At 36.3% G+C, this 16,442-nt stretch overlaps 2 protein-coding genes across 3 annotated transcripts in view; one reads left to right on the forward strand and one right to left on the reverse strand.

The window, feature by feature from the left end:
• Positions 1-2,212: 2,212 nt before the first annotated feature.
• Positions 2,213-6,037, reverse strand: LOC128238848 (small VCP/p97-interacting protein-like). Its single transcript, XM_052955131.1, has 3 exons — positions 5,922-6,037; positions 3,387-3,545; positions 2,213-2,954 (listed from the first exon to the last, which is right to left on the reverse strand). Exons 1-3 carry the CDS (start codon positions 5,973-5,975, stop codon positions 2,940-2,942), a joined length of 228 nt encoding a protein of 75 aa, XP_052811091.1. The 5' UTR covers positions 5,976-6,037; the 3' UTR covers positions 2,213-2,939.
• A 7,866-nt stretch (positions 6,038-13,903) lies between these two features.
• LOC128237469 (inositol polyphosphate 5-phosphatase OCRL-like) overlaps positions 13,904-16,442 on the forward strand; it is a 50,556-nt gene continuing 48,017 nt past the window's right edge. For both annotated transcript variants that reach the window (XM_052953036.1, XM_052953037.1), the window contains exon 1: positions 13,904-13,979. The gene's annotated coding sequence lies outside the window, so the exon portion shown is untranslated. The remainder of the gene's footprint in view (positions 13,980-16,442) is intronic.

The following is a 16,442-nucleotide window of genomic DNA, read 5'->3' on the forward strand; positions in this document are numbered from 1 at the left end:
TACCTGCAACTTTTTTTCTTTCCCTTCTTTTTGGCAATGAAAATTAACTAGGATCATATTGGTTTCATTGACGAAGAATATGTGAATTCTGTCGATCATGACAACATTATAAGCATCTTTTATGGCCGAGAGTGTAAGATAGGTTCATCCGACCCAAGCGTAGGGACAAAAGACCCTGCGCGAGGGTCGGGATGAACCTATCTTACACGAGCGGCTATAGAAGATGCTTTTTCTCCCACCTCAGTTAAACAAAATAAAGTAAAAATGTATTCTTTGATGGAACTCTTTTGTGCGCAGTGAAAATAAATGGGCATGGATATGTGATAATTCGTGGTTTTCATGGATATGCGCGCAGTAATTCAGATTATGTTAATAGTCAAATCGGTCTTTAAATAGTTCTGAGGAGAGTGAAGCATTATTTCTTGATAGGTGCGTGAACCCTTTTTTATGGTGACATTTGAAGCGAGAAATAATTAATTAGCATTTTAATATTGCCACAAGACAAGGTTTCTATGATACTACAGACGACAGTCTTCAACAAGGGAGGTAATTACAATGTGATGACCATTAAAAATGAGTTCCATACAGGTACTTGTTTTATCTTTGCCCGTGGGCAAGATAAGAATTTCTAGCATAGTTTAATTTTTGGATCTACTTATCTGGAGAAATATAGTTCTTAGAAAAGTAGGAAGTCGAAAAATATGGTTTTACTTCACCATCGTTATAACGCTGAACAAAAAATGATGGACTATTTATCCAGGATAAAACATTTGTGGTGACCCTCAATCAGCTGAGTGCTTTGACAAGAGACGTCACCGGAACATACGGGGACTGGAGAGGGATTCTGGGAAACCCGCAATAGGACGTAGAAGCCAGATCCAAGACTTTACTGAGGAAAAGGTGCCTCCTCTCCCTTATGATTCTTGCCCCCCAATCTGTTATAAATGCACTGCATGTCCTGATATAATAGTAGGAATACATTATTATTTATTCGGTCGCAGGCCTGATATATTTGGCCTTGACCTTGACGTAACATCGTTGGTAAAAGTGCTCAAACATCTCGTATGGATACGATTAACATTTGTGCAAAGCTAGTTCGAAATCTCTTTAACAACTGCTTCAAGCATTTTGAACTTTGGGATGGGTCTTGAATTTGAAAGTACGTCAGAATTGTGATAATGTGTGTCAAGTTAATGCAAAAACCCTTTTGTGGCCATGTGGTTAGATAATTGACGGCCCAACCTCGGGTCGCTGGGCCGATCATCCGCCTCAACACTAAATACCTTACCGTTTTCGAGAGAATGTAAAAAGTGGTCCCATATCATAATACACTGGCACACGGTGTAAAACCAGGGTCTTTCGTTCCAGCGTTCAATCGTTTCTGTGAACACATCATAAGAATACTCACACTGGGATCAATGCCCATTAGTCAAGTACGTCCGCTCTACCAATTATTTCAATCGAGTCGTTCATGGCGAATATATAGAGCGGACAAGGCATCCACTAATGCCCATTCTATTTGGGGACATTCGGAACTCCTCGGCCATTTTTTCACCGAAAACAACCTCGGATGTATATGGGCGGTTTACAATGTCAGAAATCTATACAGTTTTACTACGCTGAAAGTAGATCGCCTAGTAATTTAAATTTAGCAGTTAAACTTAATGACTTACTCTTAGGAATAATATTTTATGCAACTATATGCTGATGTACCGGCATACGTCCGAGGTTGTTTTTCGATGAAAAATGTCCGCGGAGTTCCGAATGATTCGGGGAATGAACGCATATTTAGATATTTACTTTAAATTAAATTTGCATAAACGGGTAAATGACATTCAAAAGGATGATTTTATGAAATACATTATTTCATTATTGTATTTCTCAATATTAAGATATGTTACCTTTCATTAGGTTACATGCCAGAAAAAATTTGTATTACAGACAAATAATTACCATTGTGATGAACATATAAACACAAACACAATGGATAGGATCACAATATATTTAAACATAGAGTGAATTCTTTCATTTTATAGGAAACGGACTTCAGTTTTCCCGAATTTCACCTTTTGAATAGCGTAAAAATAAATAGATATTATGTGTTGTTGTTTTTCGGATTTTTATTTACATGGAACTTAGGGGTACGATCAAAACCCAAGACATATATTGGTTACAAGATATCTTGGAAGTACACAGAGTAAAGCAATACAAATAATGATTAAAATACACATTTATAAATAAATTTATAAATAACAAATTAACAGGACGACATAAATGATTTGGTGATTCCATGTATACAAACAGTTTACAATGCTGAGAATATTAGCAACAAGATTGGCCTCAACGCTTACCCGAGTTCCATGCCCTATCAAGACTTTGACAAAAATGGTAGAAAACCACAAGTCAAACATTACTGTTTAAGGCATACTCCATAAAGAGGTTCATACAATGTCACATTCCTAAGATAATTTAAAACTCAGGTCATAGTTTGTTGAAAATAATTTACATAAAAGTGTTGTTTTTTCCTGTCAGAGATTATGTTGTCATGGCAGTTCTGCCGGAATACTATTCTTGTGAGCACAGTGACAGCGGAATGCCTAAATATTATTCCTGTGAAGTTTGGTCGAACTTTATTTTGAAAAGCAATTGCAAAGTTGACGACGACGGACGGTGATAGAAAAAAGGTCATCACCAAAGCTCATCTTGAGCATTTCCTGCTCCTCAATGTGAGCGAGATGGGTTTTTTCACTGTTCTACAGACTCTACCAAGAAAAAGGCCACACTCACGGTTTACAAAGACGTAAAACATTCAATGATTAATGACAAGAAATTGCAAGAGCGTAGACATGACATCAATGCAAATATGACGATGTTATTCACTCCGTTGATGACAGATTGGTGCTGAGCAAGGTGATGATGAAGACTTTCTTCGATTCCTGCTAGCTCACTTGCCACTGAAACGAGACATTACTTTATATTGCCAAGACTATAGTCCGTAACGGTTGCGGAAGGTGTTGCATTAGAGATACAGCATGCAAGTTCTTGGGTTGATACTCTTTTAGGGCGTCATTGCTTGGCACCAGTACACGTGCACTTTTTTGGCCTATCGACTTACCATAGATCAGGTCTTATGATCAGTACAATAAATATAATTATAATCATCTTATGGGTTGAGTTTCAGTGGTCAGGGGTCCGCTATTAACGCAAAAGTTTATGGATTCGATCCTAACCAGGGAAACCATCTCACAACCGGCTCTCGAAATGGACACAAGTTCTGGTTTATTTCAGGGAAACCTAGCGTAGAATGACTTTATCAAGCTAGTATCTTCTTTTATTGTAATCGGTCCTAAACGAATTACATCTAGTGAAAACTAAACCAAAAATACCTTAAGGTTCGTGTCCCCATGTGGCTGGTCCGCCAGTTTCTCCGCTTCCGCCTTCCGTTTCTGTTTCATCTTGAAACCTTCCGGGTCTTTGAGTCCTCGACTCTCATTAGCCTTCTGTCGCTGCTCCGCTGCCGCAACCATCTGCCGCCGCCGCGTCTCCTATTATTTTAAATGGTTAGTTAAATCTCTAGACTTTGGAAAATACTAATAAATGTTTCTGAAAGTAACTACTGTACTGCTGTTTGATGTAGTGTCTTTAAGGATTTGCATATCCCAAACTGTAACAGTTCGTCATGATGTCGACGTCGAATCTAACTAAATGTGAGTTAGCCCACAAATGCTGTCATCACAAGCGGATTAAGAGGGGAGAGGGGGCATGTTTACCATGTTTACTTTTTATTTCAATATGGGACGAACGAGTAATAATATACGCTCAAAATGCGCAATTTCCGACTATAAATTGTTAACATTTTCTTGAGGGAGTTACAGCAAACCCCCATGAAAACAGTTTATGCCATATACTTTCGATTCCGAAGGTGTTGCACCCCCTCTAACCAGGGCATCTTACATCAATTGCTAGAACCTGCTCCAGTTGTCATGCAATGCGTTCTTTGAAAATAAATATACTTTTTTATCTCAAAATAACAACACATAACAAAAATAACCTAACAAAAACATATTGTAAAATTGCCAATTTATCCCAGCAATACTACGAAATACATTCATGTATATTGATGTGTCAAATCCGTAACAAAAACAAAATATGATGGTCATCTATTGTAACATGTCTAATGCTTAATACATAATGAACCAAGTTTTGTGGCCCTTATATTGAATAAGGTTCAGATTGGTTGCAGGGATTTAGCCAGGTCTTAAAAAAGACAGGGCGCTGTAGTGGGGGGACCGGGTGCTAACGCCTAACGACTAATTCTATGAAGGCAAAGTGTTAATATTGGGCTCCATGAGGGCAGAAGGGTACACATGTTGGGCTCCATGGGGGCAGAAGGGTGCACATGTTGGGCTCCATGGGGGCAGAAGGGTACACATGTTGGGCTCCATGGGGGCAGAAGGGTGCACATGCTGGGCTCCATGAGGGCAGAAGGGTACACATGTTGGGCTCCATGGGGGCAGAAGGGTGCACATGTTGGGCTCCATGGGGGCAGAAGGGTACACATGTTGGGCTCCATGGGGGCAGAAGGGTACACATGTTGGGCTCCATGGGGGCAGAAGGGTACACATGTTGGGCTCCATGGGGGCAGAAGGGTGCACATGCTGGGCTCCTTGAGGGCAGAAGGGTACACATGTTGGGCTCCATGGGGGCAGAAGGGTGCACATGCTGGGCTCCATGAGGGCAGAAGGGTACACATGTTGGGCTCCATGGGGGCAGAAGGGTGCACATGCTGGGCTCCATGAGGGCAGAAGGGTACACATATTGGGCTCCATGGGGGCAGAAGGGTGCACATGCTGTGCTCCATGAGGGCAGAAGGGTGCACATATTGGGCTCCATGTGGGCAGAAGGGTGCCCATGCTGGGCTCCATGAGGGCAGAAGGGTGCCCTTGTTGGGTTCCATGAGTACAGAAGGGTGCACATGTTGGGCTCCATGAGGGCAGAAGGGTGCCCTTGTTGGGCTCCATGAGTACAGAAGGGTGCACATGCTGGGCTCCATGAGGGCAGAAGGGTGCACATGCTGGGCTCCATGAGGGCAGAAGGGTGCCCTTGTTGGGCTCCATGAGTACAGAAGGGTGCACATGCTGGGCTCCATGATGGCAGAAGGGTTCACATGCTGGGCTCCATGATGGCAGAAGGGTTCACATGCTGGGCTCCATGAGGACAGAAGGGTGCCCATGCTGGGCTCCATGAGGACAGAAGGATGCCCATGTTGGGCTCCCTGAGGGCAGAAGGGTGATCTCTAAAATGACATGGTGCAGCATTTTTCGATCACTCTTCAGCTGCAAATCTAAGTTGTTTCTTTAGATTTATTCCCTTTTACTCGCAGATTAATCTGTAAACCAACTTAACCCTTAAACTTGCCTTTACGATTGTCCGGAGTCTGAGATTTCAGCTCAAGATCAGTCTTTCGAGTTAAGGAAACGCCTATACAAGTACAAATCTACCAGTATTTATTTCCCTTTGAAAATGATGCCAATCATTGTGACAATCATCACACATCTACAGTATGTAGTCCAACTAGACGGATTTTGTACTTGGCAAACACGTTACAGGGATACATCACAAATGTCAAAATCAATAAAAGGGATCCCTGAACGCTCATGATTATGGCAACTACAGCATGTACAAATACAGCTATGTTTCTGTTGTAATCGGTAAATGTATACCGCAATAATACAAAAACACCATAAGAGATCATCATTTAATTTAAACAAACACACCATTATATGTAACTTGCATGGACATGCACTAATGACTTGGAAATATGTACTTTCGATTAAGTAAATTTCACTTCTGAATAAAAAAAAAAACGTTTTCGGAATCGATCATTGCCTAAATACTCTAATGAAACTAAATATACAAACCGGCGTTGGCTGATCCACATCTCTTCCTTCAAAGCATGAAAGGCAGTATCCCATTTCTGTGTCAAAAATGAAGTCAATTGACAGATTGTAAACAAACTAGGTAAATATGAATTGCGCCCCTTTGATGAATAATAGCCATGGTTCATTGGTTAAAGTATACTATGAGCTGGAAAGGTGGACCCTGACTGAGAGATAAAACAGAGACGGATTACGGAACAGATTGGATAGCGTAAGCTCATTTTGTGTCAGAAATCGAAACTTATAACCTTTTTTCTGATATCAAGTTTCCGGGTGGAATTATACACTAGTGCATATATATATATATATATATATATATATATATATATATATAGTATCTGTGTTAAAATTATCCTTACTGAAATTGGCTTTAACTATCCAAAGTATGATAACGCGGACTGGTAACATAACATGATGAGTATGAATATGAATAAATGCTCATTAATGATGGAGAGAGTGTTCGTGACGAAAGGGGGTTGATTACACTTCATCACCATTGTTTAAATGTCTAAGTGCTGTTACTTGGAAATTATTGAGAATCGGTGTAGTGTCGTTATAAAGTCAGACGACGCGGAAGGTATTGAATATCTGTGCTGTGGATGGGGTAGCTGTGGGAGGGGGTGTAGGACAAATATCCCCTACACAAAACTTCCTAGGGGGGGGGGGGGTACTCTCCCATTGAGATTAAAAAAATACCGCCTCATATACTACGGCTACGTCAAGACGCTGATGAAGGTACAGAGGGTTATTATTAGTCTTTAGTATAGTCGTTTAAGTTGAGCACTTATGGGCGGCGTACCAAAAGCGCGGGGGGGGGGGGGGGGGGGGGCACCTTTATGATATGTGCATGCACTCCGCCGTGCGACTGCCTAGCCGTCCGGCTATGCATTTGGGATTTTAAAAAAGAACTTTACACAACTTTAACAGTATCGTTTTTTTAAATTTTTTATTTTAACCGCTGAACTATTTTAGGATATGCTCATATACTTGAATAAAAATGTACAGATGAAAAAGTTGTCCCGATTCTTGTTAGAAATTCTGCACATTACATATGTTTCCATAAGTTTATAAGTTTTTTGATAAGTATTTGAAAGTCAGCAACAAAGTTATCAAAGTTCTGAACAATTTGCCGAATTTGTCATGTGCAAATTCTATGCCTTCAAGGTTATGGTGGAGGTCACACTGGAGGGTCAATGGTCCAATTTGTTCTGGCTTCACGGTTCGGGAGAAATATTAAATAATTTGACTGTGGAGACAGCATGTGTCGCATGCAAGACCCATGTCTGTAGGTCAAAGGTCAAGGTCACACGGGAGGGTTTTTGGTCCATTTTTTCTTGCATTTGGGCTTATCAGAGTTGTAACTTGTCCATGCATTTGGGGATATTAAATATTTTGGCTAAAATGTTCACATACAGATAGCGTGCCTTGCGCAAAACCTTTGACTGTAGGGCACATGTAAAGGTCAAATGCAAGGGTCATTTTGGCAAATTTCCTTGTATTTTGGCTTATTCGGACTTTTACCTGGACATGCATTGAATAAATTGAAAAAAAATAAACAAAAACAACTTGGCACAAATTTTAACAGAGGATGATGTGGGAATACCCATGTTTGTAGGTTAAAGGTCAAGGCCACACTCATTGGTCAGATTTCTTGGTTCATTGACTTAAATTGTTTGACATCACTGTCATGCATAGCCATCAACTTTCTAACAGTTACGTACAATGTCTAAGAGCAACTTTTCTGAGAGCGGTTTCATGATTGTAAAAGTTGCCATGTGCGCATCCGCTACGCATTTGCATGGCATCGAACATTGAGAAGATTCGGCATGGATGTTGACACCATGCGCTGACAGGCCTTGGATAAAAAGTGTAAAGCCTGCATTTCAGTTTAATAAAATATGATTAATTTCGCCAGGAAAACACAGCTAGTGTGAACGTCATTATTCAAATTCCTGTTGGTTCATTGTTATTCATCAATCACTGGGAATTGATATTTGGCCACCAAAAAAGCAACGCTCCCTTTATTAAAGCAAACTGTGTACGAACTGTCAATTCAGACGTTGACGTATTTGGGTTCGTTCATTTTAAGGGTATCGTTGTAAGTACCGTTGTTTTTCATGTTTTTGTGACATCTTTTCAGCGGTTTTGATATAGCAATTGTGTCTGTTGTATAATCAACAGCACCGAAAACAAATTCCAACGCTTGTCCGTCTTTCAGGTATTAACTTAGGCTAAACCAAATCATTTGTTTTAAAAGCGTCCGCAGACGGATAGACGGAAAAACCCACATTTTATATGATCAACGATCTTGCCGAATATTTTTAATTTCCTCTAACTATAATTCCGACTACAGAACACAACACATACAACATGCTTCGTACGTTGTACTAGTATTCTTGGCATTTGATATCAGAAAACGATGTATTCTGTGTGATTCCGACCGGCCCATGATAAACACTCTTAAATGAACTTTTATGTGACCTCATTTTTGCACTGGAAATTTATCTAACAATTGAGAATGGTCCAGAATAGACAAATTTAGGACGCTCTGTTCCACTGAGGATGTCTCTCATTCAGTATTCTGTTTTTTTAGTGAGCTCGTCCCTTTTTCGGGATAGATAGATATGCTTTCGTACTTAGGGTTGACGCTAAACATAAAAACAATTTGGTATGGCCTAAACTCTTGTTTAAAACAACAACAGCTGAACAAGGGGAATAACTCAATAAATGTTAAAACAAGAGTGATCGGCCCAATGCATATGATGCGCATGTTTTACATTTTTCACCGTTGAACAACCCAAACAATCAGGCCACAGACAAACGGGTTTTCACAGGGATAACGACGAGGCTACAGTTGTTACAGGATGATATTCACTGGTTCAGTTAAAAGTTCATACCTCACAATGTTACTTCATAATGACTATATGTCACCAATCTCAAAATCAGACAAACAACAATAAACGTCTGCAAAGTAAATCCTTTATTAACTGTAATAACCAACAAATGATATGTGATTATAATAAAGATCAATTCATGACAAACAATTGTAATGCATTAGGCTAACCTTTTACATTAAAGGCATGTACATGCAGCAGTTTAAAGTTACAAATAACATGTATATAATGCGCATCTATATGCATTTCTAGGTTAATCTTTTACATACCATACATGTACATGCAGTAGCTACAAGTTACATGCATATAATGCTCATGTATCTGCATAATTAACTGCTATGATGTACTGATAACAGCTTTTTACAATGGCTTAGTATTTTGTATTACCATATGGGTACTCATAATGTACATCTGGGACAATTTTGAATGGATGTTAACAGTGTAAACCAGTGATAAATTATGTCATATATGCTACATCAGAAGGCAACATTTTGCTTAAAATGAAGACTTAAATCAAAGAAAACTTCTTTTACAACACCATTTTAAATTAAACAAAGGGCAGTCTATGTATGCAGAAAATGAACAAAGTAGAAATGAGGGTGATTATTGTGATGATGAAGACATGCAGAGAAAGAGCGCAAATGATGCCCGCAACCAACGCCCCGCCTTAGTTTTTTTAGGTGATTAGTTTCATCAAATACTTTGACAAACCATTTTCCAAATGTTTTGACAGTGCTGCGTCAGATGGCAGTATTGTAAAAAGGCTTGTAGAAGTGATTTCAAAAACTAAACTCTCTATCAAACTCAGGTAAAATACCGAAGGGGGGGGGGGGGGCGTGGCTCCGTAAGCGGCATATACTGTGCTATGTTTCATTTTAAATTGTGAAAAAATAGGAATGCTATTTTTGTTTTGAAGTCTTCATTCGAAGCAAAATAATGCCTTCCGTCGTAGCATTTTATCACATGGTATACACACACTGTTAATGCAACTACCCACTCTGCACTGTTTAAACAGTAATTTGTCCAAAGTAACAGTCTTTTTGTTCAAATCAAAATGACCAGGAGCACACTTTAATATGACTAATACATTACGGAAACAAATCTATAAAGAAGGTTTAAGATGTTCACACAAATGTATGGTATCCTTTAATACTGTTTAAAGTTCAGTTTTGTGAAGTTCAGGGCAACTATTAACTAACATCTTGTGTCTGAGCTTTTAACTCGAAATTTGATTTCTAAAATTCTACATTTATCTTTTATAGAACTGTTTTAAACATCTGGTGTGTAAATAATTGTAAAAAAAATATCTTTTTAACAAATACAGCAGTGGTCGAAATTAACACAAGTCCACAAGCCCTTTACTGGTAAAATGTCTTGCGGGCTTGCTCAAATTCTGAATTTTATATAGCAGGGCTTGTTAGAAAATTTGATGTCAAGCCAAAGCATAGGAATTCGGGCTTGTTCATCTAAAAGTCTAATTTCTATAACTGATACAGCAAATGTTATGATTAATGCTGGTCTGATAGCAACTTAACAATAAAATTGAAATATGCTGTTTTGAGTGTTGAGTCTTTAACTGAAACTCAATCTGATAGTGAATATGCCCCGAGTATGACTTCTTCCATAAAATGACACACAGCTTTATTGAAGAGAAAAGACATGAACTAAACAGGGGAAATTAGAATACTGAGACAAATAGCATACAAATTACACTATAATATAATGTTTAACTAGATATAATAACTACGGTATTGAAAAGCACCAATTTTGAGTGCTAATGCTTTAGCTGGTTGTAATCCTTCATAGATTAATACAAATATTTAACAAATATGACATCACTATTTTATGCTACTGACAAGTTATTCTTTTGTACAAACATTTATTATTGATGACTGTTCTTTTACAACAAATACACAGCTGCAGAGTATTTCACCAATGTTTAAATGATTATTTAGAAAAGTAAAATACAAATATTGATAAGATTCTTGTGTGTGTCCATGCTGTATGGACGCAGGAGGGGGCGTTCATTCAGCATGGACACTTGGAAATAATTGCAATCAATCCTTATAAAAATGGGACAAAGTGCTCATACATGTAATAGCACTGCAAAAAAAGAAATACTATGCGGGGCCTTTTTACCCTTCTTTGCCATAGCCAATACCCGGCATTTACCATTTACAATTTCTTTCTTTTTTAATTTTATATATTGAGAATCACACAATTCATTAAAATGATGTTTCTGAGTGTTATATTTACTGTGATATTTTTAATTTACCCCGTACCCGTATGTAAAACTAAATTGTCCAAATTGTTTGCAAAAATACTCTGAGAATTTTCCCCAAAACCAAAGAAAACATGTTTTTTCCCCACAAATGAGGCTAGGGTGTCTTCCCCATAACTGGTAAAAAGGCCCGTTACACAGTATCTATAATCATAATGCATAATGGAAAGACAAAAGAAACTGAGCTTGAATTAACAGCAGACAAATGATAAACAATTTGATACAATCTATGCAATTGATCAACAAAAAATAAGTTATTGCAAACCATATGTTATCTTTTCATTTCACTTGAAACTAACCAGAACATATAAAAAAAGGCATAGTATACGTATAAGACTTAGACTAGTATATGTATAATGGGTCATGGGATAAGAAATAAGTCATCAGAAACTAACTATTGTATGTTTTGTGATATTACTAGCAGTTTTATCACTATATGTGTATTATGCTTCAAATAAAAATGTGGGGAAAAAAGAAATTGCATCAATTTCATCGATATTGCCTTTTTAAAAAGTTATTTGCAAATAACTATTTTTTTTAATAATCATGATTGAAAAAAACAAAACATTACTCCAGACCATGAACATTTTTTCTAATCAACAGTATTGCAGTTCAATACCAGAAACTGTATTGGTATATTAGAGTACATGTTACTAAATATTTAAAGAGTTTCAGAGAAAATGTGGTATATTATAAATGCTGTATAAACATACATGTATATAGACTAGTACATTTATACTTAAAAAATAAATAAAAAATATTATGTCATGAATAAGTATGAAGTAAAAAGAACAAGACCTTTTATCAGAATCAAACTTTGTCAAATGCCAGAAGATTGTAGAAGTAGAATGTTCTTAGAGACTGAATAAAGACTAATGAAATTATTGGTACCGGTAACTAAAGATTAAAGGTAACAAAATTTATACAGAATATCATAAACTGACACACTTATCAAAGCAAACACATCTTTGTGATAACACAGATATCGTCTTATACACATGTATAAACTTGTTGTTTTTTGCATTGCATTTCACATAATTTAGTAATTGTACAACTCCGTAATACAAACTCATAAATGAGCACAACACTCCACCATACATTTTCATGTACACAAAGCCTGAGTTTACAAACAATGCACATTCTCACTAAAAATAATCTCTGACCTTAAACGGGTTAAAATCAACTATGACATATCATTGTAAAATAGATCATTTATCTTCAACATGAAAGTCTAGGTTTATTACATATATGCTAGGTCTCCATATTTGGTCCAAGTCAGTATCTACCCCGGTACAAATGTTTTTAATACTTATAAAGTCTAGATCTGAATAAAAAAGTTACCGTATATTCTAATTTACATTTATAATATATATTCTGAATTCATGTGAAAGTACTTATAGTATTTATATTGTTTAAGCACATGTAATTGAAATCAGTCTTTAATACTGTATCTAGAATAAGGCAGTTTTATCACAGCATCTTCATTTTCAGTATGAATAAAAAAAAGATACAAAAATAACAAAATTAACATCTAAGAAGCTTCAGTCAGTTTAAACACATCAGGTTGGTAGTCTGATTTTTCACGCTGTCTCCCATCGCCTTGAGCTTCCGGAGTTTCTCGTTCACGATCAAATGTGCTTCCGTCACGTACATTTTGCAGCCTAACAGGATCTCGATAGGGATGAAGATCACGTACAAACGACTCCCAGTTAACATTTTCTACTCCTATCTCCCGTATTTGACCCATCTTTTTTTCAACATATGCAACTGGATCTTCTGGACGTTCTACCATGAGACAACTGAGTAGACTTTCAAACATCTGTGGGATATTGTGGGTAGATAGATACATCTTTGCTGCCTCCCGGGCATTGACTATGTTATTTGTCATTTTAACTGTTTTTGTTGTTTTAATATTTTAAAATAACAGTTGATTGTTTTATCTAAGGTCTAACATGCAGAGGAAATCCTGAAATAAAAATAAAAATGGCTTTATTGTCAGATAATAATGAATTATTCACGTATTTATTCATCAACCAACATTTTAGATTTTTGTGTCTTTTAAACAATGGATTTTGTAGTTTGTGTGTAACCAGACAGCTGGATAGCTCAGTCTGTTCAGCGTTGTCCTAGTATTTTAGTGGTTCTAGCCCCAAACTGGTCACACTTTTCCTACAACCTAAACTTCAGTATTATGATCAGTTAAAAGTAAACAATATGTCATTTTGAAGAGATACATAATGAACAACTGAATAATACAATGTTAGTCAAATTTAAGTTCAATTTATAGCCACACAAAGGAGGGATTTTAAAGACTTCAAGTCCAGCATACTCTGGATGGTGCTACACATGTGTTGAAGCAGGAGAATTTGAGAATTTATCTCAGTACAATTCAGTTTGTGTGTTGATGTTTTACTTACAAGTTACATGATTTGGTGTTTCCCTAATTTCGGAAAATTTAGATTTAATACACTACAATTCTGAAGTTGTTGTCTCTTTTATTTGTGAATATAACACTTTAGTATCCTACCTTTAGTCGTGCATGAAAAATAGTATCGTTTTCATGGTAAAAACGTTGAAATAAAAAAGTTTCCGTTTCCTTGGTTTTTGGAACACAACATGTACAAAGCTAGCACCAGCGTAGTTACGAATATGAAAATAAAAAAAAGAAAGTAAATATGTTATTTTAATGTTTATTTACTGTGTAGTGACACTAGGTCCTTTTAAAAAAAAAAGATTTTCAGTCGATTGGTGACTTAAATTAATATGTTCCTCATAATTCGTACATCTCTAAAAATAGTTGGCAAATTCCAAATCGATACTTTCAATTTGATTTTTGGTTTATATTTTGTCAATGTTTCGTGAACGGTTAGTATTTCGAAATTTTGTTACAGCAAAAGAATTTGATATAGTTACAAACACTAAATATTTATGGATGACTATTTAGATTTTGTTTAAGATTAAAATGTAATACATTTTCGCGACATATTTATTTCACTATTGGACTTCCGGACATTTCACCGTTAGTCTGATTCTTATAACTAGAGTTTATTTGTTTGCGAATAAAATACTTGTTCTTTGAGTATCCTGACATTTGGGCCCTTGCTATTTCGACTTCTTGTCATCTCAACTAACAAGTTTCGGTCCATACATCTCGACAAAGAGTGCTAATATAATAAGTTTTATGTATGGATATTTCAACCCCCTTACTACATTTTCTAGATCCATTACTAAAGGATCGCAATTTGCACTAGAAAAATATTTAATAATACTGTTGTTGAAATTCGCCCATGCCCTGCACTAGTTAAATCCTTTCCAGTCTTGCTCAAATTTGGGATTTTACATTGGAGGGCTTGTTAAATATATGTAATGCCAAGCATCAGAATAATAAAATAATATGGGCTTGTTCATTTAAGGGACAAACATTTGTAATGTATATAATAACAGTGACTATTCTACAATGCAATTTACTGTTTTTCAAGATTCACTCATATAATAAATGATGAGCCACATCGCGCAATTTTTGGCCTTCGAACATATATTTGCTTTTATTAATTTACTGGGTATTTGAATTAAAAGTTATTTTTGGAAGAAATACTGAAATTTTTATGGTGACATAACTTATAATGCATTTCATACGTTTTTACAAGCGAGACCATGTATTGCACATTTTGAACACTAAATTTGACGTCATACACATGACATCATTATGAAAGTACATTATTAAAATGACATGAAACATTAATGTGTCATATACTACAACAAGCTTATAATTTTATTTGCTTTACATGCAATCTTTATGGAACATAAATAAACATTTGAATATTCAATTTTGTATTTTTAATCGAACGGGCCGTTGTATCAGACTTCCCGAAAGTTGTTGGTCCGACGGACATGACCGGCAAATTTTGATCTGGTCCAACGATTTCTGAACAGAAATTGGTCCGACTGTCCGGCTATTTTTTATCCCCGGTGACCGGGTTTTAGCATAAAATCCTGGTAACCAGGTTTTAGCATGAGGGCCTTAGAAAAACGTTACACAAGTTTTCATTGGTCGCTTTCGGCACAGTAGAAGAACCAATCGGTACGCATGTTACATACTGTCAGTCATTTGCGCATCAAACATGGCTTCTCTAACATTTAACGAATGCTAGTTAAATAAAGAGAAAATTATCAATCGATGAATGCTCTGAAAGGAAAATGAATATGAAACGAAATGACATGAAAGAATTTTTTTGTGAAATGGCAAAGAAATAGGAAATGACTTGTTATTGACAAAGAAAAGCAAGTAATAACCTGCGATGATGATGGTGAAACTCAAACCCCTAGACACAGAAAGTTATGGACACTTTGCTGGTAGGCAATTATTACTTCTGTCTTAAAAATAGCTCTACCTTTATAAATTAAAAAAAATAAATATCCTGTACAACAAAAACTAAATCCATAATAAGGTATAAAAGAGTAATCTAAATTCACCACTGTAATATAATATTTGGCATGTTGTGAAAGGCATTTTATTTGTGATTTTTTATTTTATTGATAAAAGTTTATTTGTACATCCACTGTCCATGATAAATTTTGTACTTTAAGGCAGAGTCTAGATGTGCCTGCATATAATCGAACAGACTACACCAGAACCATTGGCATTACAGAAGGTTGTCACCCTGTCCAACACTGAAAAAGTCCTTACATCAGGCTCTTGAAATGGAGATTTAACACTCTCTGTGACAAACAGGACTTAAACCCCGATATTGATGAGGAGAGTTTTGAATATCAAGATGAACTTTTGAATTTTGACAGAGTGATGATTTTCATAAGAGAATTACTATAAAGCCTTTATAAAGAAATAAGCTGCTATTTATGAATAAAGCAATGTTATTACTTCCGTTTTTTGTTCCTTTTGGTTCGGTCTGACAGATTTCCTTTTGGTCTGACAGATTTTTATGTCTTGTCAGACCGAATGTCTGCCACTTTTTTTCAACTTTTGGGAAGTCTGCGTTGTATACACAGACTTTGAATTCAGTCAAACAAGTCAGGACAAATCCATGGTTGCTATGGAAACATGAGTAAACTAATAGTCATAAATTGTTGAGAAAATGATGCACTAATAACAATCCTTTAAAAGAAGAAGTTTGGAAGAAATTATTTTACATTGAAAAATTCATTATTTTTTTACTTATGATTATTACAATTGTAATAATTATGTTGAAAGGCCAAAAATCACACAATGTGGATCATATGATTTATGAAACAAGTGCTTAATAATCCATGAAACAAAATACAATCTAATGATGACTGTGCTTTCATAAATGCATGTAAGGCTGCTATCCC

This window comes from Mya arenaria, chromosome 6, assembly GCF_026914265.1.
Source record: "Mya arenaria isolate MELC-2E11 chromosome 6, ASM2691426v1".
NCBI classification, from domain to species: Eukaryota; Metazoa; Mollusca; class Bivalvia; order Myida; family Myidae; genus Mya; species Mya arenaria.